This window comes from Rhinatrema bivittatum, chromosome 5, assembly GCF_901001135.1.
Source record: "Rhinatrema bivittatum chromosome 5, aRhiBiv1.1, whole genome shotgun sequence".
Lineage (NCBI taxonomy): Eukaryota > Metazoa > Chordata > Amphibia > Gymnophiona > Rhinatrematidae > Rhinatrema > Rhinatrema bivittatum.
The window spans coordinates 266,121,907-266,147,068 of record NC_042619.1 but is presented as its reverse complement, the minus strand read 5'-3'; the positions used below and the strand labels follow the sequence as shown (position 1 = coordinate 266,147,068).

Sequence of the window (25,162 nt, the reverse complement as noted above, 5' to 3'; positions counted from 1 at the left end):
TTTCAAAATGCTCCTGTGCTAGGCCGGTCTTTGACCGCTGCCTGTATTAGGGGTTTAGCTGAGGGGTTAAATGACACTGAGGTTACTTCTGTGTTAGATTTAATTGTACAGACAAAATGGCTGAATGTCTCATTTCCCCTGCCTGCTTGGGTGATGAGAACAGCCAACAGAAAGAGCAGGAATGCTTTGAAACATGAGGTTCAAAATACATTCCTTAATCTTAATGATAGAATTAAAACTGCTATAAAAGGTATTCGATCCAATGAATATCAGCTAAGAGCAGGTATTTTTCAATTAAGGGATTACTTAGCTCAAACCTTACAGTTAGGGATTGAAGCCATATCTACAACTGATGAGAAAATACAGGTTCTAGCAAGAATAGAACAGCTTACTCACTTTATTGATGGTCTTACTTCCCCCAAACCCAAATGGGGAGACCTTCAATTGGGAAAAATGTTAGAGGAAATAAACGTCACAGCTGAGCAAATTCAGTATGCCCATGTTGAGGCCTCACAAGTTATTTTGCAGGTCAGCAAACATGAAATGGGAAAAGAACCATGGGGAACCTTAGGTTCAACCCTAGTACAAGGTGTCAGACGTATCTTTCTCCCAATCACTACTCAGGTCTATAAATGTTGCTGGGAAATCCAGAACTTTGGTCAGTTCTTGGAAAGCTCAAATGGAAGCAACACCTGGATTAAAACAATTAAAATCTTTGAACCAACACACTTGTGTATTAATAATGCTGGTTATCACTGGATTATAGCACAAGATTGTCACAAAGTTCCTGTAACTGTGTGTAATTCCCTGGTGCAGGTCTATAATACTTGCCTCACACTAGAGGGAGAAGCTGATTGTCCTCTAGAACCGAATCCCGGTCCTCTAGTAGAAGTTTTTTTTAAATTACCCAATGGATCTTATATCCTTCGGTCAAACAAAGCACAGTGTGGGTTTCAACCGGGAATACTGTATTTAGTTACTGCACTATCTGTCATTAAGTGTGGACCGTGGGAATTTTATCCTACACTTAGTGCCCGGTTAACTGAAACTGTAGAGTACATGGAATTTAAACCAGTACAATTCACTGAGTTAAAAATGTTATTGACTCATATTTTAAATGTGAATGTATTATTGAGAAATTTGTCTTCACTTTGGTTAATGTCAGAGGATGAGTTTTTACAGCACCTGAGAATGATAGAACTAACAGCTAGTGAATGGGAGCTGATCCTGGAAGAGCTACTGAAGCCAGAGGTATTTTCGAATGCCCTGGGTCGTGCTTTCTCTGGATTAGTGGGTGGAATAGTTAAAACAGCTGTTGGTATAGTTAAAACCATAATGGAAGGGGCAGGTGGACTCCTTCATGACTTAGGGATCAATTTATTCCGATTAATCCTGGGAATCATAGTAATAATTGGTGCTCTTTTCTTCTATCTTAGGAGAAATTAGAACGAAGAACAACGAACCAGAAATGGCAGGTGTAAACTCAAAGATACATTTTCCAGCTAATCCTAGGAAGAATGCCATGATTGTCAGCCTGGGACCTGATCTCATAAATGAGTACGCTGATTATGGAAGCTGAATGTATTCAGAAAACAATCCTGATACATGTGCGCCTTATTCTCTGCATAAAACCTGTGATGTTTTATTTAAGTTCCCACAATATTCCTATTGCTGGACTTGGCCAAGAAGACTGGCATCTGTTCGTGAAGCACTACGAAGAACCTTGAGTGCCCACATTTGTTAGTGTGCTCCCTGGGAACTTGTGCCCTGCTACTTCAGTATCTACTCTTTGGCAGAATATCAATTAGGATATAGACATGGCCTATCAAATGCCAATCCTGTTGCTTCAGGTGGAAATCCAAGAGCCTCCAGCCCGGGGATAAGCTCGAATTGGTTTTCAGCACCTAGTCCACAGTCTCTTGCGATGGATGAAGAATTGGATCCAACGCACCCTACTCCGGCTAATTCTCCAACGGATGAAGGACATGACTTTGTGGTTTGGCTGGATGCAGCTCTCTCTCTCTTGAGGATGGTCAATCAGTCATTCTGCAACATCAGCAACCAAATCCTGCTCAAGATTCTACTCCGACTAGACCAGCAGTGGAAGGCGAGCAAACAGCTCCCAATACCTATTATTATTCAGGCTGACTTCACAGATATCTGAGACGTCTGATCCGGCTGGATCTACTGAGAACTGTGAATAACTGTCTATCATTGACTGGACTGGTATGTGTCTTATGTTACGATCCCCCCTGTTGCTGCGCTACAGGAGGTATCTTACCTTCCCGCCGGAGGCCGCTCCGAAGCCAGGGCCTCGCCTGTGCACCATCCAGGACTTGCTCCAGGGCCTGGGGGGCCTAGCTGTTCCTGAGGCCTGCTTGTGGCTTGCTTGGCTGCGTTTGGACTTCCTGGTTGGCCACGCCCTTCTCCCTAGGGGCCGGCCCGCAGCTCTCCACATCGGTTATAGGGCCAGCAAGGGGCGGTCCTGGCAAACTCCTCCCAGGGAGTTGCCTACATCCTGCAGTATAAAAGGACTCTCATTTCTCTTGCTACTTGCCTTTGGATTAGCTTGCACATTGTTGTGTTTTGTCTGCTGATCCAGGTCCGCCATGGTCTCCTGTGTCTTGATGGCTTCGTGTTCATTGTCTTCTTGTTACTTGTTTCCAGTCCTGATGTCTGCCTTCGGATTGGGTTCTACAGTTGCCTGTAACCTCTCCCGATCCAGGTCCTCCGTGGTCTTGCTTGCTTTGATGGCTCCTGGTCCTGTCTCTGCCTTGATGTCTGTTCCTGAACTTGCCTTGATGTCTGTTCCTGAAGTTCCCTTGATGTCTGTTCCTGAAGTTGCCTTGATGTCTATACCTGATCCAGTTCCTGATCCAGTTCTGGATGTTCTGCCCTATGTCTTTGTCTGGCTCCTGAGCCTTCTGTCCTGTTGGGCCCTGGAGTGGCCAACAGGAGGGATTCGTCCCCGTGCTCTGGAGCTTCCCTTCCTGCCAGCCGATGGGGCTTCGGATGTCATTGATCCCGGCATCGGAGTTCCTTCTCACCTGGATCTTCCCTGCGCTCTTCCGTTCTCAGCGTGGTCCACGACCAGCCTTCCTGGGCTGTGTAGGGCGCGTATGGGACAGGGTGGTCTGTGACTCAGTCCCGCGGGTGGGCTGAGTAGGGCGCCCTGAGGGACAGTGCCCATGTCTCCTTCCAGCCCTCATCTCTGATGTCTCTGCACCAGCCCTTGCTTCTGATGTCTCTGTACCAGCCCTTGCTTTTGATGTCTCTGCACCAGCCCTTGCCTCTGTCTCTGCACCAGCCTTGTCTAAGATGTCTTCCATGTACTAAGGACTTTGTCTGCCCTCGTCCTCTGTCCGGCCTGCCGCCCTTTGCCATTACCCACCGGCAGGTCCGAAAGGGCTTGGAACAGTCGGAGGACCATTCATCAACCAACATTGCGTTGCTGGTTGTCATGGGCGTGCAGGTCCGGCTGAGGGTCAGACTCCGCTCCTTAACTCCTGCTTCAGTACCCGCCTGGCTCACCATGCCAGCACCGGCTCACCTCCCACGGTGTGGCTGGGGCTCCTCCCTGGCTCTCGCCGTGGCCCAAGGGCTCACACCACCTGCTCTAGAGACGTCCGTGCTCCTCGCGCCTACGATTGTACCTGAGGGCCTCCAAATCCTCGGCTCGTCAGCGGCGTGGCGGACGCGCCCGTAACATCTTATTCATAATGCACCTTGCCATTTCAGGATCGTTGCTCATCAATTGGTAAGTATAATAGGCATTTATTGCCCACAGATCCCTACACATGATGGAATCGGTGATGATACATCACAGATTTCTGACCAGTAGAGATTATTGTAGTTATGGACTCTCATCTTAATTGACTGGATGAGTAGCTTTAAATTTAAAACTTACATTCCCTGGGTATGAATGTTCTCTATTTCCCATAAGGAAATATTGAGAAAATCTTTATATCTGGTTGAAACTAACTCAGATTTGTAAACTCATATCTCTTTATAATCAATTTGGTAATGTAACCAATTTTTATTACACTTGTATTATTACACTTGTATTTTCACTTGTATCTATGCAATGCTGAGCACTGACACAACTCATTATATGTAGTTTATTGTGTGATTATTTTCCCCCAGGCTTATTAGTGCCTCACTGATTTATATGTATCTAGCTATGTCTAGTATTTGCTTTACTGACTCCATGGGGGGGTGTCAGAAAATATTTTAATATTTTGTGCTTTATTGATAATTACTTATATTTAGTGAAGTCAGTAATCAATTAGCCATAAAGAGACATGTTAGCATTAATACCCATAAGCCTTTACTTTTAAAAGCCATGGCTTTAGTCAAGGCCTGTGCTGGAAAAAACTCCAGCAAACAGCCCCCTCTCCTCTACCCCCTTTTCAGACCTTGAAATAAAGTTGTTTTCGACTTAATGCTTATCTCTAAGCAAGAAAGAAGTCAGCATTTTATGGCCTTGGGCATCATTAAACATGTGGTCACTCAGGCGTGAATCCTAGGACAGAGGGGAGTGCTTGATCTCTTCTCTCTGAAGTAGAAGGAAGAAAAGTATTGATAAATTAAAGACTGGAAAATGGGCAAAGCTTTAAACAGGGTAAGAATAACTCCTAATTTTTAATATTCTGATATGGAAAAATTGCTTGAACCTCATTCAAGGTTTTTAGAAATGAAGTTCTTCAAAGGCTAAAAAGATTAGATGTATTGACAGAAAAGATACAGTTACTCTGGATCAAAGAATTCAAAGAGTTTTATAGGGTATAAAAACTTGAAGCAGTCAGAAGGAAGAAGGAGTGCTACTTTGGATTTTTGCACGTGATTATAGAGAGACCACAGCAGGCTGCTTCAGATATTTGGTAAATATATAATCATTTTTTCAAGTATATGAGAACCTTTAAATTGCTATTGTTTCTAGATTGGCAGATGTATTAGAAATGCATTGATTAATTAAGCAAAAGATGACATTGATTGACATTTATCTGATTTTAATAATCTCGGTTACTTTATTAATGTTTATCACATTGATTGTAGGATATACTCTGGTAAAGTTAAGATTTGAACATAAAAGTGTTTCTTAGTCATTTAGAGATTTTTATTCATACCTTTATCTGAAATAAAGAAAATATTTTTTACTACAAACTGACTGGTTTATTTTAAATGCATGCTGTGCAGCATGAATTATTGGTGAATAAAGTTTTGTGGTAGATATGAACACACACCTCTGAAAATAAACTTTTTGTCTCTAGGCAGAAAGGGTAAGGGGGAGGATGTGAGTAAGAGGTTTTCATTCAAGCAGGATTCCCTGGTAATGGTTTTAAATTCTGCTAGTGGTAGAAACCTCAATACTTCCATTCAAACCTCTTTACACCCTCATAAATGTCATTTCAGCCAACAAGGTCAGTGAGTTACACACCTTGTTACATACTCATCCAACCCTGCGTTCCTCCTTGACCGAGTGGTTTTTACGTATTCAACTTCCTATCTTTCTTAAGGTAGACGTTGCATCTCACCTTACTCAGAATATACTCTGCCCATTTTTCTCAAAACTTCTCTCTCACCAGAGAGAGAGGGTTTTCTCCACTTGTTGCACAGTAATAGTGCACTTGCATTCTATCTAGATCGCACTACACTCCATAGGAATTCCAACTAACTCTTTCCTTCTGTGGCAAGAGTCAAGCTGCGAGTTCCTGTGGGCAAACAGACCTATTCCTCCTAAATGACGGTCTGCATCTCTTTTTCCTACCAACAAGCAGGCATTTCACTACAACACTGTGTGTAACCACACTCTGCTGCGTCCATCCCGGCCTTCATAGCTTCCCCTCGGCCGCTGCTGCTTGTACATATTTATCAGGCTGCAACCTGGAGTTCTTTCCATACTTTCGCAGCCCATTATTGCTTAGATACGACTAGCCGGCATGCTCCATGTTTGGCCAGTCCGTCTACTCTTATTCTTTTCGGTTTAACTACCCAACATCCTTCCACCAACCCATTAAGGGTTTCAGGATGCCCTCCGATCCAAATTCCACCCCTGTCATTGCGCCTTTCGCTCGTCTTGGGTGCATTTGGTGCACTCTTGGGCATCCTCAGTTCGGTACTCACCCATATGTGAGGACTATCATCCTGCTTGTCCTGTGAGAAAGCAAATGTTGCTTACCTGTAACAGGTGATCTCACAGGACAGCAGGATGTTAGTCCTCACGAAACCCACCTGCCACCCCGGGGAGTTGGGTCTGTATACGTTTTTACGTTTATTTTAGTTTCGCTTGCGCTTTTAGCTATAAGACGAGACTGAGGGAGACACCTGTGGCTCACAGGGATAATTGCAGACTGAGCATGCTCAGTGCACTCAGTGTGCCAGTGTCAATCAAAGCTTTGTAGAAACTTTGACAGAAAGGTTTTCCGTACAGGGCTTCATCCTGTGATGTCACCCATATGTGAGTACTAACATCCTGCTGTCCTGTGAGAACATCTGTTACAGGTAAGCAACACTTGCTTTCTTCCCTGATCTGATGTATAAAATTAGGGTGACACTTGCCACCCCATAGTGGCACCTATGGGCTGGGGATTCACTGAATGCCACTGAAGGAAATATATCTTTATAGAAAAGTTGGTGGATGCCTTCTAGTGGAGGTGGTAGAGATAAGAACAGTAACAGAATTCAAGAAAGTATGGGACAAATACATGGAAGGGGTTATAAAGCTGAGATGGGGTGCATGATCTTTATTTGCCATCATGTTCTATGTTTCTATAGTTATATCAGAGCAATTGCTATATTAAATTTTACTTTTGGGCAACAGCAGATAATATCAAAGGCTGTGACATGTCTGTGACATGTTAATGGCCACATTGTCAGACTGATACTGAAAAGTGTGTGGGAAAATGAGCACTCAGTGTTGAGCGCCCGCTTTCCTAACACGAACCAAGCTACCTCTCCTGGGTGTGCAATACTATATTTAAATGAGGGGTTATGCTGAAAAGGAGGCGCTAGGGGCAATAGAGTGCTCCTAACATCTCCTTAGCAGCAGACGCACAGGAGAGGTGGCTGTCAGAGGGCTTGGAAAACGGACACTCAATTTTACAAGCATCTGTTTTCCTAACCTGTTCACAGCCATGAGTTAGGAAAATGGACGCTCATAAAATTGAGCACCTGTTTTTCTAACTTGACCCACCGGCACATTTAAAAAAAAAAAAAATGTTAAACTTTTGGTTCCTCTGACTTAATATCGCCATGATATTAAGTCAGAGGATGTACAGAAAAGCAGTATTTTCTGCTTTTCTGTACATTTTTACGGGCTGCTCAGAAATTAACGCCTGCCCTTGAACGTAAAATATGCAGATTTTTTTTCTTTATCCCAGGCGAATAACTAATAACCTCATCAACATGCATTTGCATGTGATGAGCGCTATTAGTTTTGGGGGGGAGGTTTGGATGCACATTATGGGCGCGCTAAAACCCTTCTTGGGTCCAAAATGTACGTCCAACCCGAGTTAAACAGTGCGCTCAGCTGAGCACACTTTACAGTATTGGCCTGTGTAAGTAATAAATTAAGGTCTCGTGGCTTGTAGGTATGTGCTGAAGCCATTGTGCTATATTACTATACAAGATACAGTGGTGACAACAGCCATTCTTTCTTTCATTTCAGTGCTGTAATATTTTCTTATTCACGCAATATTACTACAGGCAGTGGTGTGAATTCTGCCCAAGTAGCCCATGCACTACATGGGGTGCTCACTTACAACTTCTCCCAGAACTACTGTTGGAGCCCTCCGATTTCCCTCTACTCTGGGAGCTTTTTCTGTAATTATTACTCAGGGGCTCTTAATTTGAACTTATATCACTGAAAGGTCATTCTTTTCCTATATCCTAGGTATGCAATTCTAATGGCCACTGCCACTGTGATATAGGCTGGAGTCCTCCAAATTGTGACAGTAAAGGAGAAGGGGGAAGTATTGACTCTGCTCGTACAGCTATCAGTGATGGTTAGTAATTAAAAAAATTAAATATTCTTTGCTATTGTTTCTTTTCAATCTCTCCTTTTGTTGCCTTTTTAAAATTAGCCTCATTTCTGTTCTTTCAAAAATTTGTTTCAAATTTGATACTCCAACAGAATTGGGGAAGGGGTTATCTTTAGCCTGCCTTTCCAAATAATGCTCAAGGCGGCTAACATAATTTTTTTTATATTCAGGTACAATTAACCCTTATCCACAGATCTTACAATCTAACTGCTAAATTCATCATGCCATGATAAAAATCACAGAAATATGGTGCATTAGTGTGTCATGATAAAAAGATGCCAAAAAGACAATGTACTCAAGTTATATTCAGAGGGGCACACATCTTGAGACTCAGTTACACAATTAATGTCACCCCCTTCGTTCTTAATTTTATTCATTTCTTTTTTGTTTTATATCTTTTAAACTCCCGTGACAACTTGAAAATTATTTTTCAACGTTTGTGTCAGCTACTTCAAATATGTTTCAAGAGAAACCAACCAAGCAATTTTTTAAGGTGGAAGTAGATTTCATACTATTTTGTCACTACCATCCGGTAATGTACTCCATATAATCATTAACCAACCTCCTCCGACCTTGTATTTTTTTTCTTTTTATATTTTGTAGCATGCTAACCCATTTTAAAAGTTTAAATGTTTTAAATACTCAGTCCTCTTCAAAATCTTGCCGATGCAGTTTTTCAAGCGCTAATCTTATATTGAATGTCATGCTTTTCTCTAACATAAACCAACTTATCTGTTAGTATAATCGTTTCCCGCAGATTCTCATTGACTGTATTAATCCATCTGCAAAATTGCCTCAATTGTTCTTCTGTGTCTCCCCATATGAAAAAAATGTTGTCTATATATTGGCACTAGATGATTATATGTCATCACCAATCAGATTTATATACCACCTCACGTTCAAACTCTGCCATTTACAGGTTGGCTGTAGTAGGAGCCAACGGTGAGCTCATAGGAATCCCATGGATTTGTTGATGTAAGATCGATTCAAATATGAAATAATTATTAACCAAAACTATTTCTGACAATTGCATTATAAGATTTGTGGACACCCGTTGAGACACAACTCTATTTTTAACGTGTATTGTATTATGTTTAAAGCCTGGTCTTGGGGTATATTCATGTATAGTGCAGATACATCCATCATTGCCAACCAATAATGAGATTGTTGGTCCATCGTCAACTCTTGTATTTGCCGTAAAAAATGTATGGTGTCTTTGGTATAAGATTCCATATTTTGTACGTAAGATTGTAAAAGTCGATCTATAAATTTAGCCGGTGCTCCCAATACCGATGCATTGACAGATACGATTGGTCGGATAGGAGGATTCTGTAGATTCTTGGAATTGTTGGTACTGAATAGATCACAGGAATCCGTGGATACTCAACCATCAATAATTTTTTTTCTTTATCTGTCAAACCCTGTGCTGGTTCGACTAAGGATTTAATAATGTTGACCAATATATTTGTAGGATCCTGTGTTAGTCTATGGTTAAATGTTGAAACATCTTGTCATATTCTGTTTTATCCTGCAAAACCACTGCTCTGCCTTTATCGGGGGTATGATGATTAATTGTGTAGAATCTTTCAATGAATTTAATGCTGTTCTTAAAGGATGTGATAAATTGTGTCGCCATTTCTGATTACTTTTATCGTAGGCTAGCATATCCTCAAACATCTTGATGAATGGGTTAACTGGTCCTGGCGGATTCCATCTCAATTTTGGATATACAATCGATATATCTTTATTCCCAACCATACCTTCTTTAGAAAAGAATAATTTCAGATTCAGTTTACGCATTTGTAACAATGAAAAATGTTACTGTAGACTGTTATGATTCTGCCCTCTTGGGCAGCCTCTTACCTTCTCTCTGCCTGCCCTGTGGTCCGGAGGCCGCAGTCCCTGGACTTCCTTGCGGCTGGAGCCGCTCCTCAGTCTGCCTTCTGCGGCTTGAGAGCTGCCGACAATGCTGGGCCTGTTCCTCGGCCCCCGCCCTGCTCTTCAGCGTTAGCAGCAGAATGGCCACTGTCCATAGTTCTGCTTCCTGTTTCCTGCTTCCTTCCTAAGGGGCAAGGCCGCATCTTCTTTGGTGATTTAAAGGGCCAGCATAGGAGTGGTCCAATGATGACCTCACTTCCTAGAAACTCCCTCTTCTGCCTATATAAAGGTCTTCGATTCATTCATGCCTTGCCTTCACAATGAGCCAGTCTTCTGAGGAGCTTCTCCTTCCTCTTGGACTCCATGTTCCTGCTCTTGCTGGGTGTTCCAGGTTTTCAAGGGATCCCTCTTCGTTTCGTCTCTGTTCTTGATCTCTGTCTCTGATGTACTAATGTTTCCGAGTCCTCCGTCTTTGATATCCTGATGTTCCAGAAGGCCTGATGTCCTCGATGGCTAGAGGTCCTTATGTTCCTGATGTCTGTACCTGTGATGTTACAGCTCCTTGAGTCCTCCAGATGTCCATCCCGAGGGTAAATTCGTTTCGTCCGGTTCCTGTTCTTGGACATTGGAGCCTCAGTCAGTAGGATTCCTTTCCTGAGCCTGCCCCACTCCCGTGTGGTCCGTGACCAGCCTCCAGGTTGTGTAGGGCACGCTGTGGGACAGGGTGGTTCGTGACCAGCCCATTGGGTCCGTGTCGGTGACCAGCCCATTGGGTCCGTGTCGGTGGGCTGTGTAGGGCGCCCTGAGGAACAGTGCTCATCTGTCTTCGTCCAAGTCATCCCAGTTCCTCCTGTCTTGTCTGGATTTCCCAAGATCCGTAAGAGAAATCCTTGCCTCGGACGTTTCTGATGCCCTGAGCTCCATCTCCTCTAGTTCCAGATGCCTACTATGGGTGTGCTTCCATCCACTCGCCGTTCTGGATGTCCTGATGTCTTTCGTTCCTGTTGTCGATGCCTTGTGTTCTATTCATGAGTCCTGAAGTCTTCATATCAGCCTTCAAGCTTCAGTCCTTGTCCGTCCTTGTCTCCTGTCCAGCCTGCCACCTCTGTTGCTACCCAGTGGCAAGTCCAAAAGGGCATGAAGTAGTCGGAGGACCACTCAGAGACCAACCATGTTTGGTTGGTCTCACTAGGCAGGCAGGTCAGCAGGGGCCTGGTCGTCTCTAACCCTAAATGAGGTCCGTCTTACCACGTAGGGGCACACATCTTACCCCCTAGCGCTCCCAGCCAGCAGAGCGTAACATAGACTAACACAGGATCCTACAAATACATTGGTCAACATTATTAAATCCATAGTCGAACCAGCACAGGGTTTGACAGATAAAGAAAAAAAATTCTTGATGGTTAAGTGTCCACGGATCCTTGTGATCTATTCAGTACTAAAAATTCACAAGAATCTACAGAATCCTCCTATCCTGTTACGATTCCTTCTGTAGCTGTGCCACAGGAGGCCTCTCACCTTTTCTATGGAGGCTGCACCAAAGCTGGGCCTTGCCTGGACAGTCTATCCCGGTTTTGCTCCATGGTCTGGGAGGCCTTCCTTGCCATCTGGGCCCGCCTGAGGCCTGCTCTGCTTCCTCCTGGACTCTCTGGTTTGGGCCTCTCCCCTTCTTCCTAAGGGGCCAGCCCTCAGCTCTTCGCTTTAGTTATAGGGCCAGCCAGGTGTGGCCCATCTAAACTCCTCCCAGGGAGTTTCCTGCTTCCTGCACTACAAAAGGACTTTGCTTTCAGTTCTGCCTTGCCTTGCATTGGAGTTACATGCTCCTGGATGTCTCGCCTTCCAGCGCTCTGTGAGGCCTTTGTTCTTCATTGGAGCTCCATGTCTTGTCTTGATGTCTGTCGCCTGTTCCTGATGTCTGTGATCCAGTCCTGATGTTCCTCGCCTGTTCCTGATGTCCTGTACCCCAGGTTCCTCATTGCCTCCTCTCTAGCGTGCTATGTTGTGGTCCGTGACCAGCCCATGGGTAGTGGCTGTGTAGGGCACTCATGGTACAAGGCCATCTTCACCTACGTAAGTACAAGCCTCCGGACTCTTCCGCTTCAGTCCTGAGTTGTCTTAGAATCCTTGCTTGCTTCTGTCCCGGTCTTCAGAGTTCCTTGCACTGCGTCCATCCATGCCAAAGACTCTGAATGAACCTGTTCCATTCCAGTGTGGTCCGCGACCAGCCTAGGATGGGCTGTGTAGGGCACGTCTTGGTACAGGCTCCTACCAAATCTTCGCCATGTTCCAGCTTCAGTTATTCCACATCTCCTCTAGAGCCTGCTTTGCATGCAAGCATGGTCCGCGACCAGCCAATGGGTAGTGGCTGTGTAGGGCGCGCTGCGTCGCAGTCTCAACCCAGTCCTTGATCCTGCTTCTGAATACCTTGCCTGCAGTACCTTGTTCCTGAGTCTTCATCTGTGCATCCAAGTACCTCGTTCCTGAGTCTTCTTCTGTGCGCCCAAGTACCTCGTTCCTGAGTCTTTGTCTGTGCACCCAAGTACCTTGTTCCTGAGTCTACATCTAGAGTCTCTATGTTTCAGATCCTCCATCTGCCCTCATCCTCAGTCCAGCCTGCTGCTTCTTTCCGATACCTTGTGGCAGGTACGTCTTCGCTTTCCTCGAGTTTTTCGGGATCTTTTTCTGTTTCCCCGTGCGGTCGGTCCCTGCGACACACGGTGGAGCAAACCCCCGCAAGCTTCTGTGTCTGGGCGCGGAGGCCCCTGTTCCAGGCAGCATACTTGCCGCAGGCCACTATACTATTTTCTTCTTTCCATCTTAGACCTCACAAGAGTCAACCGGGCTCTCAAGGTCCTGCTTCTCCACATGGGCACCCTGTGAGCATACTCGTGCCATCTTGCCCCGGGGCATTCCTCGTCCCCCTCGTTTTTCACAGTGGCATATTCCATTTTCCGTTTCATCGTGACTGCCATAGTCTCTTCGTGTTCGCATCCTCCGCCGGGTCTTCGAGTTCCAGGCGCTTCCCTTTGGTTTAGCGACGGCACCTTGCATCTTCACCAATGTCTGGGTGTTGATGGCAGCTGCTCTCTGCGTGGCAGGACTCCTCGTCTACTCTTATCTAGACATCTGGTGCGTCAGGGCCAAGGCGGAGGTTCTTTGCCGGCGGTCGGTGTATCGCGTGCTAGCTCTTCTTGAGTCTCTGGGGTGGATACTAAATTTCTCTAAGAGCAATCTTCAGCCCTTCCCGGAGTTAGAGTACCTGGGAGCCCACTTCGACACCCGGGTAGGCAAGGTCTTTTTGCCTCACGCGTGGGTCCTCCAGTTGTTCGGCCAGTTTCAGAGTCTGCTCTTGCTGCCTTCTCCAATGGCTTGTGCCTGCCTGCAGATCTCGGGCTCCTTGGCCCTTACCATCGACCTAGCCCCATGGGCTTTTCCTCATATGTGACCATTCCAGACAACTTTGCTGTCCCGTTGGCAGCCAGTGGCAACACAGTTTTACACTGTCCTTACGTTGTTTGGGCTCTACCATCGCCGCTTTGCTGTGGTAGCTTCCCCTCACTCATTTGCTACCGGGACTGCCTCTCCAAGTCCCTCAATGGGCGATACCACACCCTAGCCCGCAGACACCTGTGTCTCGGGCTAGGGTGTGGTCTGCCTCTCCCAATATGCCCAGGGGATCTGGCCAGCGGCTCCGTCTTCCTGGCACATCAAGCGGTTGGAGGCTCGGGCGATGTTTCTCGCTCTTCTGGAGTTTCTTCCCCTTATTCGCGGTGAGGCGATACGAGTCTTATCCGACAACTCCACCGCTGTGGCTCCCCTCTGTCGCCCAGGAGGCGCCTGCAGTCTGCTGGTGGCCCTGGACACCAGCCTTCTCTTCGCCTGGGCCAAGCAACATCTTCAGTACCTGGCGGTCTCCCACTCCGTGGGCAGGGGAATGTTCAGGCTGATTTCTCAGTCGTCAGTTGCTCACTCCCGGGAAGTGGACACTCTTTGACGCAGCCATGGATTTTCTCATCGACATGTGGTCCCCTCCCACCTGGGCCTCTTGGAGACTCTTCGCAATACCATGGCAACTTGGTTCTTCCGCTGGAGGGACCATGGCTCAGCGGGCATGGATGTTCTGTCTCTCCCTTTACCGGCAGGCGTCCTTCTCTACGTGTGTGATCTCTGGTCGGGAAAGTTCTCAGGCGAATAGAACTCCATCTGGGTCCCATGCTTCTGCTAGCCTCCGAGTGGCCACGCAGGCCGTGGTTTGCGGATTTTCTTCTCATGGCGGCGGACGTACCTCTGTGGATTCGCCATCTTCCTCGGCTCCCTAGTCAGGGACCTGTATTTTTCGTCCAGGCCGATCGCGTTTGTTTAGCGGCCTGGCCTTTGAACGACGACGTCTCCGGCGCAAGTGCTTTTAGGAGGAGGTCTTCTCTGCCTGGCTGCAGGCCCGGAAACAGTCGACTTCTCCGGACTACGTGCGTATCTGGAACGTGTTTGAGGCTGTTTGTGCGGAGTCGGGTTTCTCAGCGTACTCCGCCCCGATCTCATTAGTCTTTTCTTCTCCAAGACAGTCTCTCCGAGGGTCTTTTTTCTCATTCTCGGCACGTTTAAGACTCCCCTCTCTGCTCTCTCCTGGGTCGGGTGGAAGATCTTCACTGAGCGGTCACCCGGCTGAGATTTTCTGCTTCTGGGCATCAAACATCTCCGTCCACCTGCTCCGCCGCTTGCCCATCGTAGAGTTTTCATCTGGCTCTTTCGGGCCCTCTCTGTGGCTCTGTTCGAACCTCTCCATCGCGCTACCTTGAAGGCTCTTCTGCTTAAGACTGGCTTCTGGTCTCAATCTCCTCTGCTCGTCGGAGTTCGAAGATCCAAGCGCTGTCCAGTCAGGAACCTCTTTGCATTCTTCCGACTCCGGGGTATCTCTCGTACGGGCCCTTCCTTCTTGGTGCAGGTTCTTCTAACCTCCATGTCCACCAGTCGGTGGAACTCCCCACGTTTCCCCTGCGACTAGTGCCGATCTTTGTTACCTTAATGCCTTACGAGTTCTACGCCGCTACCTTCTGGTTCCCAATGACCTTAATGTTTCGGTCCATCCTTTGTCCTCTTGAGTGTGTCCAATCGGGGTAAGCCAGCTTCTGAGTCCGCTATAGCGCGCTGGTTGAAGGCAGCGATCTCCTCGGCTTATCTTTGTCATGCTCGGGCGGTTCCCGAGGGTCTAATGACTCATTCACTGCGTTCTCGAGCTACTTCCTGGGAGAACATTCAATTGTTCTCTCCGTAGGAGATTTGCAGTGCCGCCACTTGGACGTCCTTAACTACTTTTGATCGACACTACTGCCTGGCTGTGCGAGCTCCTCTCTTTGGTTCTTTTGGTCTACCAGTGCTTCGAGCGGGACTGTCTCGATCCCACCCGGTTTAGGGGAGCTTTGGTACATCCCACAGTCTGGACTGATCCAGGTACGTACAGGGAAAGGAAAATTAGTTCTTACCTGTTAATTTTCGTTCCTGTAGTACCACGGATCAGTCCAGACGCCCTTCCCTGTTTGTTTCTCTGTCCTCTCGAAGCTTGTTCTTGCAGGTTGCAGTTCTTTTTAAGACGTCATTTTGTGCAATAATACTGAGCAAATACACCAGAAGCTTTGGTTGTCCAAGTACCAAGTATATGCAAGAGCAGTTAGGCATAACATGTTTCGTTCATTGTTCTACAGTTGCTCTATTGAGCTTTATGGTTTCTTGCTTGATCCTACTCTGGTTTTGTTATTTTCTGCTTTGATATTCATTATACTGAAGGGTTATAGCATAGGCTCTGTCCTCATATAGGATATCCTTCAAGTTTTAGTCTGTCTCCACCTGCTGGAAAGGAGGCTCAACCCACAGTCTGGACTGATCCGTGGTACTACAGGAACGAAAATTAACAGGTAAGAACTAATTTTCCTTTGTTGGTTTCTGTTGAAACATATTTGAAGTAGTTGACATAAGTGTTGAAAAATAGTTTTCAAGTTGTCATGGTAGTTTAAAAGATATAAAACAACAAAAAAGAAATTAATATAATTAAGAACGAAGGGGGTGACATTAATTGTGTAATTGAGTCTCATGATTAAAAAGATGGGCATTATTAGAGAAATTAGTGAAATATCACATCGCATATGTAAATATCACATTGCAAGTCAGTTTATGCGTTGTATGTCATTTTATACATTGAGTGTCATTTATGTATGGCATATTATTTTCTTTGTTTATATATTCCGGTTTCCTGCAGCTGACTCAGTATTTATAGAAGAAGAGGAGTTTAGTGCTGGTGAGTAGTTGGAGGAATTCTATATTTGATTACCTGATTGTGTTGCCTTGTTTCTTGTTTATCATGTTTACTTCACCTTTGTCTATTGTGTTTATCTGTGTGTGAAAGAAGAATGTTAATTTTTATGCGTTTGTATCCTTTGTCTGTCCCTTTGTGTTGAGGAGTGGGAGAGGATGGAGTGTGGAAGTCATGGGATGAGGGGAGAGGAGAGGCATGAGGAGGGAGGAGGAGAGCAGAAGTAGTAGTAGGAGGAGGAGGATAAGTAGGGTCAGTAGAAGCAGAGATAAGGAGGAGGGAAGGAATAGGAGGAGGAGGTAGACAGAGGACAGAGGCATTCACTCATCTCCCTCCAACATTCCAAACCCTAAAATCTGACATCTCTCCTCACCTGGGTCCACCCCCTCTCCTCCGGAACCCATGGCCAATGCAAGAGCAGTAGATGCCTTAGCACCCCTCCACACATTCTGGCCCTCTACAAATACACAATTACAAATTATGCATCTATAATAGCAGATTTTGCATTTAAATAACATTCAGAGTATAGTCTTCTGAGATGAAAATATCCCTACAACAACCTGTACACTACATCCACATGCACTGCTGTGATGCCAACCAGAAAACCCTGCAAAAACACCCACACACTACCAGGCCCACTGCAATGCATGTTGAATGTGGGCCCAACCCCTAGAAAACTATGAGCAAACAACTACAATACAGCAAACCTCCCAAGCCAAAGCAGCACCAACTGCCAGTGCTCAAACAACAACAATCCTGTCCATGAAAAAGTAACACTGCAAATACAACAGCTGCTTCCAAAATACCAATACACCTCCTACCAGGAAAACGGCACAAGTCAGGCTGCCACACAACCCCACACAGAAGCCATATACCAGCAGAACACTTCATCTCTGCCACACATGAAAAACACTGACAGACCCCCACCAAATACAGAACAAAGAGACCACAAAATAGAAATAGAAATGTGCAGACAAAAACCGAACTGGACATTGCAACAAGCCAGACCCAGTCCACTGCGCAACAATGCAAAAACAGAACATCACCATTCCCCACAAAACATCAAACAACAAACTCAAGAAATATAAAACATCAGTCATAATAGTAAAACCATACTAATAACAAAAAGAACTATTTAATGATAGCTGAAGAATAAATATCCAATATTTAAAAACTCATTCAAATTGTCTTTTTTAATATCCCAAACAACAGCAAAATATCTCAAAACAGCAGATGCATCAAACACCCAACAACCAAAACCAAAAAGGATCAAAGAAATATTCCACTGGAGGAAGTGACATCATCGTAGCTGATGGCAGCTTAGCTATTGAGCTCCTGCACCACCCGAGCACTTTCTCACTTATTTACACCCAACCTTTCGAAATATTTTCAACAACACGGAGGCGAAAGCTAGTAATAGTCTACAGAGATGACTGAGAAGAAGAAATCAATAGATTTCCAGAAATTCTCTTACGGCAAGCTATCGGAGCTGGGGCCGTCGGAAGCTGTTGCAGACATGGTAGAAGACCCCGATTGAGAGCTGGCTGAAAATGAAGGAGATGAATTTAATATTATGGCGGAAGAGGCACCGACCCGCATGGACTTCCGAAATTGGTTCTGCTTGCTTCGACAGGACTTAAAGACTTATAAGAAAGAAATCTATAACATGCTGGAGGATTTTCACGAGGAAATGGCTACAATGGGTAACAAACTGGATGACGTTGATACCCAACTGGAGGGGCAGACTGAAATTACCAAAAACTTACAAGAGCTGTGCCAAGAGATGCAAGATGATAACCTGACTATTCGGGCAAAGCTAGCTGATCTAGAAAACCAGACCAGAAGGGGAAACCTTCGGTTCCATGAGATCAAGGAGAGTGAAGAAAATGCGGATTGCAATGCAGTAGTGACGTGGTTTTGCAAATTCTTGCTAACCTCGGAGGGGAATAGCGCATCATCAATTGCAAAACCTATATTAATCGACAGAGCTCATCGAGCGCTGAGACCAGCCAGAGCCAATGCGCCTCGTGATATAATAGTGAGCTTTCATGAGTACTTGCAAAAAGAAAAAATCTCTAACGCTGCTAGCAAACAAATATGCTGGCAACGGGAGAACCAGGAAATTTCTGTCTATGCGGACCTCTCACAAGCAACTCTCCAAAATCTATATGAATTGAGAGAAGTCACTCAATTCCTGTGACAGGCAAATGTGAAGTACAGATGGCTTCATCCCTTTGGTCTCTCTTACATGTAGGACGGAGCAACATCACAAATTTGCTCAATGCACGAGGGAAACAGGGGCTTCAAGCCTTCTCAAGCAGCGGGATCCAATACTCGGAAACGTAATGTGAAGGATCTACATCCTAGATGGCAAAAAGTTGACTCTCGCAATAGCCATCTGAAAAGGAGCTCTGATCCTAAAAACAGAGCCTCAGCTGAATCCTGAAGTTGCAAGTATTGAGACCCTAGTATAGTGATCTCAGCTTTATTTAGATCTCCAGCTAGCATGAGACATGTTATGCTCTTCAGGTTTTCAAGAGCATAAAAGTTTGATTCCGTACTGGTTTGTTTATCATGTTTAATTGTAATGTTTGCATTCACACTGTGTTAGGGCTGAGTAAAGTTGGGTGTTATTCAAGGGTGCAAGGGAGTAATTCAAGGGTGCAAGAGTGCAAGGGAGTAATTCAAGGGAGCTCTTTAAAGCTATTTTCTTCCTCCACATAGTACAGAGTATGGATCTGCATGGAGGAATGCGCAGATTCTCGAGGGAGGGGAAGATTTGGTGGAATTTCATATATAGGTGATTTACTGCCAACATGGAAAAGGCGTTTCTATTATTAAGATGTTTTTGAGTTATAGGGATACTCTTCTTGGAATTGTACACTCTCGCATGTCTTTGTCCCATCATACATGGCTGATACCCCATCAGAACATCTGCCTAACTGATGGATACAGGAAAAGCTTTCTCATTTACCCATAATTATGGCTTCTGTGCATATTGGCTCTATTAATGTAAAAGGCCTCAATACACCATTCAAAAGATGTCTGTTATTTAAGGAAATTGCCCATCGCCGTCTTGACATCATCTTCTTACAAGAAACTCATTTAAAAGCGCACCATGAGTATCCCATGGCGTCTAAATCAGTTCCTACTCAATATTATGTTCCCTGTCCTAAAGGAACTTAATATACAGGGGTGGGGATATTGTTCACTTCCAATTTTGTTTTCGAATGTAAATCCTGTACTAAAGATCCTGAAGGCTGATATCTAATGTTGGAGATCATGGTGGACGGGGAGACATACACACTTCTCAATATTTATGCTCCTAACACGGAGCAAGGTCCCTTTTTTGACAAGTTGACGAGTCTGCTACTGGATAAAGGCAAAGAAAAATTACTGATCGGGGGAGACTTTAGTTCGCATGCCCAGTATCAATGCCTCTAAGGGGTATGTATTAGGGATGTGCAGAGCAAAATTTTATGTTCATATTTTTTATGTCCGAAAGGGGGTCCCACTTGCGGCCAATATGGACTTACCACAACTCCCTGGTGATGGAGCGAGGAGTGAGGACGCCATTTCTGCAATCCTTGGCGAGAAGCATGTGACGTCGGTGGCACGTCGAGTGACGCGGCGTCACGTGATTCCCGGCTCGTTCGCGCCGGACGGCTCGTTCGGCCCAAAAAGAACTTTTGGCCAGCTTGGGGGGGCCTCCTGACCCCCCCAAGCTTGGGGGGGTCAGGAGGCCCCCCCAAGCTGGCCCCCCCAAGCTGGCCAAAAGTTCTTTTTGGGCCGAACGAGCCGTCCGGCGCGAACAAGCCGGGAATCACGTGACGCCGGCGTCACTCGACGTGCCGCCGACGTCACATGCTTCTCGCCAAGGATTGCAGAAATGGCGTCCTCACTCCTCGCTCCATCACCAGGGAGTTGTGGTAAGTCGGGGGGGGGGGGATTAAGGAGGGTGAGGGGGTTTATATTTTTATTTTGGCTCAACAATCGCGATTTCCCACATATCGAACATATCTATGTTCGATATGTGGGAAATCCGATCGTTTATGTCGAATCAATTTTTTAAGTAAAAAAAAAATATGAGTTGCGTTTTACTAATGCGGTCAATCTGAATGCACACCCCTAGTATGTATCAGTGTCTCCCAGACACAGGCATAGCCTACAAGGACTTATAGATACATTCCAATTAGTGGATACTTGGAGGCTGCGGTATCCACACACTAGATCATACACATACTATTCTCACACTCATAAATCATACACCCGGATTGATTATTTCTTAGCAGACAAGGGTTGTTTCATCAACTCACAGACGCAGATATTATTCCTATAGCTTGGTCAGACCACGCTCTCATTGACCTGACTATAAACTTTGATTCATATGATAGAGGGCTTAGATTCTGGCAGCTTAATGAATCTTTGCTAATGGATAAGGAGTTTAGCCAAGCCCTGACTTTAGATATTAAGGAGTTTTTCTTAAGAAATGATAGTGAGTGCATCGCTCCTCCCTTGGTCTGGGAAGCATTTAAGGCATATCTTAGAGGGATACTCATATCGTGGGGAGCGTTTGTAAAGAAAAAGAATGCTAGAGAGATTCAATCCTTGAGGATACCATTGTTGAGTTGAGCCGTAAGCATCAAAACATGGGGGATCCCAAGACTCTGCTCCAATTGTCAAAATCTAAAGAAGATTTAATGAGGCTAGAGTCTGCGACCATGGCTCATTGGTTACAAATGACAAAACAAATTTATTTTGAAGGAGCCAATAAGGCAGGGAAAATTCTGGCTCACCAATTAAAAAAACCTCAATACCAAAACCATATAACTAAAATTAAAGGTAGCAGGGACACGATCCTAACTAACAATACTGATATTCGGAATAGATTTCTAGCCTTTTATGCAGCTCTGTATAGTGCCAATAAGACGATTTTTCAGCATCATGTGGAGACTTATCTAGCAACTATCGACATGCCAACATTATCGGAGGAAGCCCGGCAAGAGCTGGAGGCTGAAATCACAACTCCAGAAATCTTGGCGACATTCCAATCCCTCAAAACTGGCAAAGCACCTGGACCCGATGGTCTCACTGCCATATTTTATAAACAGTATGGTCCCTATTTAGTGGCATATTTGTAAAAGGTTTTTAATTCTTTGCGGGAGGGGAATTCATTTCCACAAAATGCTAATTTAGCAGGTATTACAGTTCTTCCCAAACCAGGCCGTGATCCTACAGTATGTGGCTCGTATCGGCTGATATCATTGATAAATTTAGATCTTAAAATTCTCGCAAAAATTCTAGCGGGAAGAATAAACAAATATATAACTTTACTTATCCACCAAGACCAGGCAGGGTTTATCCCAGGTAGATTAGCAGGGGATAATATTCGTAAACTTCTTAATTTAATGTGGATCGCTCATGCCAGTGATTCAGAAGATCTCTTTCTCTCTATTGATGCTGAAAAAGCATTTGATATGGTGCATTGGCCATTTCTATTTGGAGTGTTGAAAAAGATGGGATTTGGTAATTATTTTTGCACTTGGATTCAAAAATTGTACGATAATCCTAAGGCTTGTCTCAAGATAAATGGGGGATACTCCGATCACTTTACTGTAGAAAGGGGAACCAGACAGGGATGTCCTTATCACCAGTACTTTTTGCCCTATTTTTGGAACCCCTGGCCATTAGAGATGTGAATCGTGTGATCGATCGTCTTAACGATCGATTTCGGTTGGGGGGGGAGGGAATCGGATCGTCGCGGTTTTGTTTTTGTAAATATCGTGTAAATCGTAAATCGGGGGAGGGCGGGAAAACCGGCACACTAAAACATCCCTAAAACCCACCCTGACCCTTTAAAATAAATCCCCCATCCTCCCGAACCCCCCCAAAATGCCTTAAATTACCTGGGGTCCAGAGCGAGGGTCCCGGTGTGATCTTTTACTCTCGGGCCTGCGGTACAGGCCCGAGAGTAAAAGATCACACCAGGACCGGCGCTACCTTTGCCCTGTCATATGACAGGGCAAAGGTAGCGCCGGCGCCATTACTACAATGCACCGCAGGCCCGAGAGTAAAAGATCACACCGGGACCCCCGCTCTGGACCCCAGGTAATTTAAGGCATTTTGGGGGGGTTCGGGAGGGTGGGGGATTTATTTTAAAGGGTCGGGTGGGTTTTAGGGTTGTTTTAGTGTGCCGGTTTTTCCGCCCTCCCCCTTCCCCTCCCCCTTCCCCCGATTTACGATTTTTGATGATAAATCGGGGGAATTCCTATTGTATCGCGCTTCTAACGATTTTTGACGATTTAAAATATATCGGACGATATTTTAAATCGTCAAAAAACGATTCACATCCCTACTGGCCATTAGTATCACTCGGAATACCCAAATACATGTTTTTTTGGTGGGGGCCCATACCTATAAACTTTGTCTCTTCGCGGATGATATTATGTTCACAGTTCGGCAACCGCATGTATCCCTTACAGGCATTGAACAAGAAATTAAAATAGTGAGGCTTCCGGGTTCAAAGTGACCTGGAAGAAGTCCGAGATACTCAATATTACATGCTCCCAGGCCACCATTGATGATCTCCGCCATCAGCATCCATTTCGATGGGCAACCCAAACCATTAAATACTTGGGAATATGTCTTGCTAGTCACCCTAAGGATTTATTCCAACTCAATTCTTGGAGGAGAAGTCCATTACCTGCTATTAAGTTCACTTAGAGAATAGCCACTGCCATTAGCAATGGTTACATGGAATAGACTTAGTTTTTGGGTACTTGCCAGGTTCTTATGGCCTGGATTGGCCACTGTTGGAAACAGGATGCTGGGCTTGATGGACCCTTGGTCTGACCCAGTATGGCATTTTCTTAATTATTCACCCCTAATACAAAAAATATATCGAGACCTGGATATATGGACGTGTCTCCCCAGCTCCTGGTTGGGGCGTATAGCTACGATTAAAATGAATATTCTCCCCAAATTATTGTATTTATTCCAATCTCTCCCCATTAATATCTCCAGTAAATTATTTAAAAAATGGCAGCGGAAAATTTTTAGCTATATTTGGAAACGAAGGCCACCTAGAGTGGCAAGAGCAGTTCTATATCTCTCTAAATTGGAAGGAGGGCTTGGTGTCCCGAATTTAAATTGGTACTATGCAGCATCTCAATTACGGCCTTTAGTGGTATGGCATGATACTTGAGAACCTAAACATTGGGCCCAAATAAAACAATGTTACTTGGCGGGCATGCCACTCTCGGCTATGCCTTGGCAGCCTGGGAAGACCTGGAGACCCTGTCCGAATATTCTGCCTACTACTAGAATTACCTTGCACCTATGGGATAAGTGGAAATTAAAACTAGTGGGAGGGAAGGATTATTACTGCCTTTCTCATCTTTTTCATAACACTTCCTTCATACCCTGTATGCCTTTTAGAGCATTCCAGTTGTGGAAAGACATTGGGATTAGTTGTATAGAACATATAAGGTCAGACAATACTGTTAATTCCTTTACTACTATGTGTACAGATAATGGTCTACCATATCAAGAACTTATGGCTTATAATCAAATATCTCATTTCTATAGGGGTATAATCAATTCAGAAGTGATGCACTTAGATAAGACAATGTTTGAGGGCTTCTGCTCTGTTCCCTATGGGTCAAAATAATTGAACTCTAAAGTAGAGATGTGAACCGGAATCGGTTCGGTTCCGGTTCCGATTCAAATCTTACAATTTTTATAGTCCAGCACGATTGTTTTTTTGTTTATTGGCCGCGCCCGAGCTGATAAACAAAAGACCCACCCCGACCCTTTAAAAATTACCCCTTTGCTTCCCGAACCCCCCCCCCCCAAACCTTTTAAAATTACCTGGTGGTCCAGTGGGGGCGAGGGGAGCGATCTCCCGCTCTCAGGCCATCGGCTGCGCTATAGCGTGCCGATGGCGCCATTTTTAAAGATGGCACCGGCCATCCAGTGCTCCTACCATGTGACAGGGGCCGGCCAATGGCACAGATACCCTGTCACATGGTAAGGGCAAAGGGCCATCGGCGCTATTTTTATTAGCGCAGCCGATGGCCTGAGAGCGGGAGATCACTCCCTGCGCCCCCACTGGACCACCAGGTAATTTTAAAACAGTTTTGGGGGGGGGTTTGGGAGGGTGGGGGAAGCAAAGGGGTCATTTTTAAAGGGTTGGTGGGGTTTTTTTTTTATCGGGCCATCGGCGCCATTTTATTAGTGGCAGCCAAAATGGCGCCGATGGCCCGAGAGCAGGACATTGGTCCCGGGGCTTCCACTGGACCACCAGGTACTCATAAAAAGTTTTGGGGGGTTCAGGAGGGTGGGGGAAGGTAAGGGTTTAGTTTTAAAGGGTTGGGGTGGGTTTAGGGGTTGTTTTGGTGTGCCGGTTTTCCCGCCCTCCCCCCAAATAACTCCCGTTAGTGGACACTAACACATTAACGATTTTTCACGATAAATCGGGGGAATTTCTATTGTATCGCGCACTCTAACGATTTTTGACGATTTAAAAAATATCGGACGATTTTTTTAAATCATTAAAAAACGATTCACATCCCTATTCTAAAGTATATAAACTGCTGAATGGTCCCCTCTTAGTGTTACCGGCTTTTATCAGGCAGTGGTCCATAGACTTAACTAATAGTTTTGAGCCAGACGATTGGTCACATGTCTTTTATCAAATTAGTAAAGCCTCTATTTCAGCAGATCTACTAGAAAATGGCTACAAAATTCTCTATCGTTGGTATATAACACCTGAGAAGTTATGTAAGTTCTCAGCTAATATCACAGGTCATTGTTGGAGGGGATGTAAGGAACTAGGTACCCTTGCTCATTTGTGGTGGTCTGGGCCTTGTATTACACCCCTATGGAAGCGAATGTAAGAAATATTGTTGCTCATTTTGAAAGTTGAAATTCCTCTTACTAT

At 45.1% G+C, this 25,162-nt stretch overlaps 1 protein-coding gene across 1 annotated transcript in view; it reads left to right on the top strand.

Annotated features, from left to right (window-relative positions):
• The window catches only part of LOC115092722 (disintegrin and metalloproteinase domain-containing protein 9-like), a 268,135-nt gene that overhangs the window by 235,249 nt on the left and 7,724 nt on the right, over window positions 1–25,162 (top strand). Inside the window, exons 5-6 of the mRNA XM_029603966.1 lie at window positions 7,892–8,003; window positions 16,168–16,206. Of these exons, the coding sequence (XP_029459826.1) occupies window positions 7,892–8,003; window positions 16,168–16,206 (151 nt within the window). The remainder of the gene's footprint in view (window positions 1–7,891; window positions 8,004–16,167; window positions 16,207–25,162) is intronic.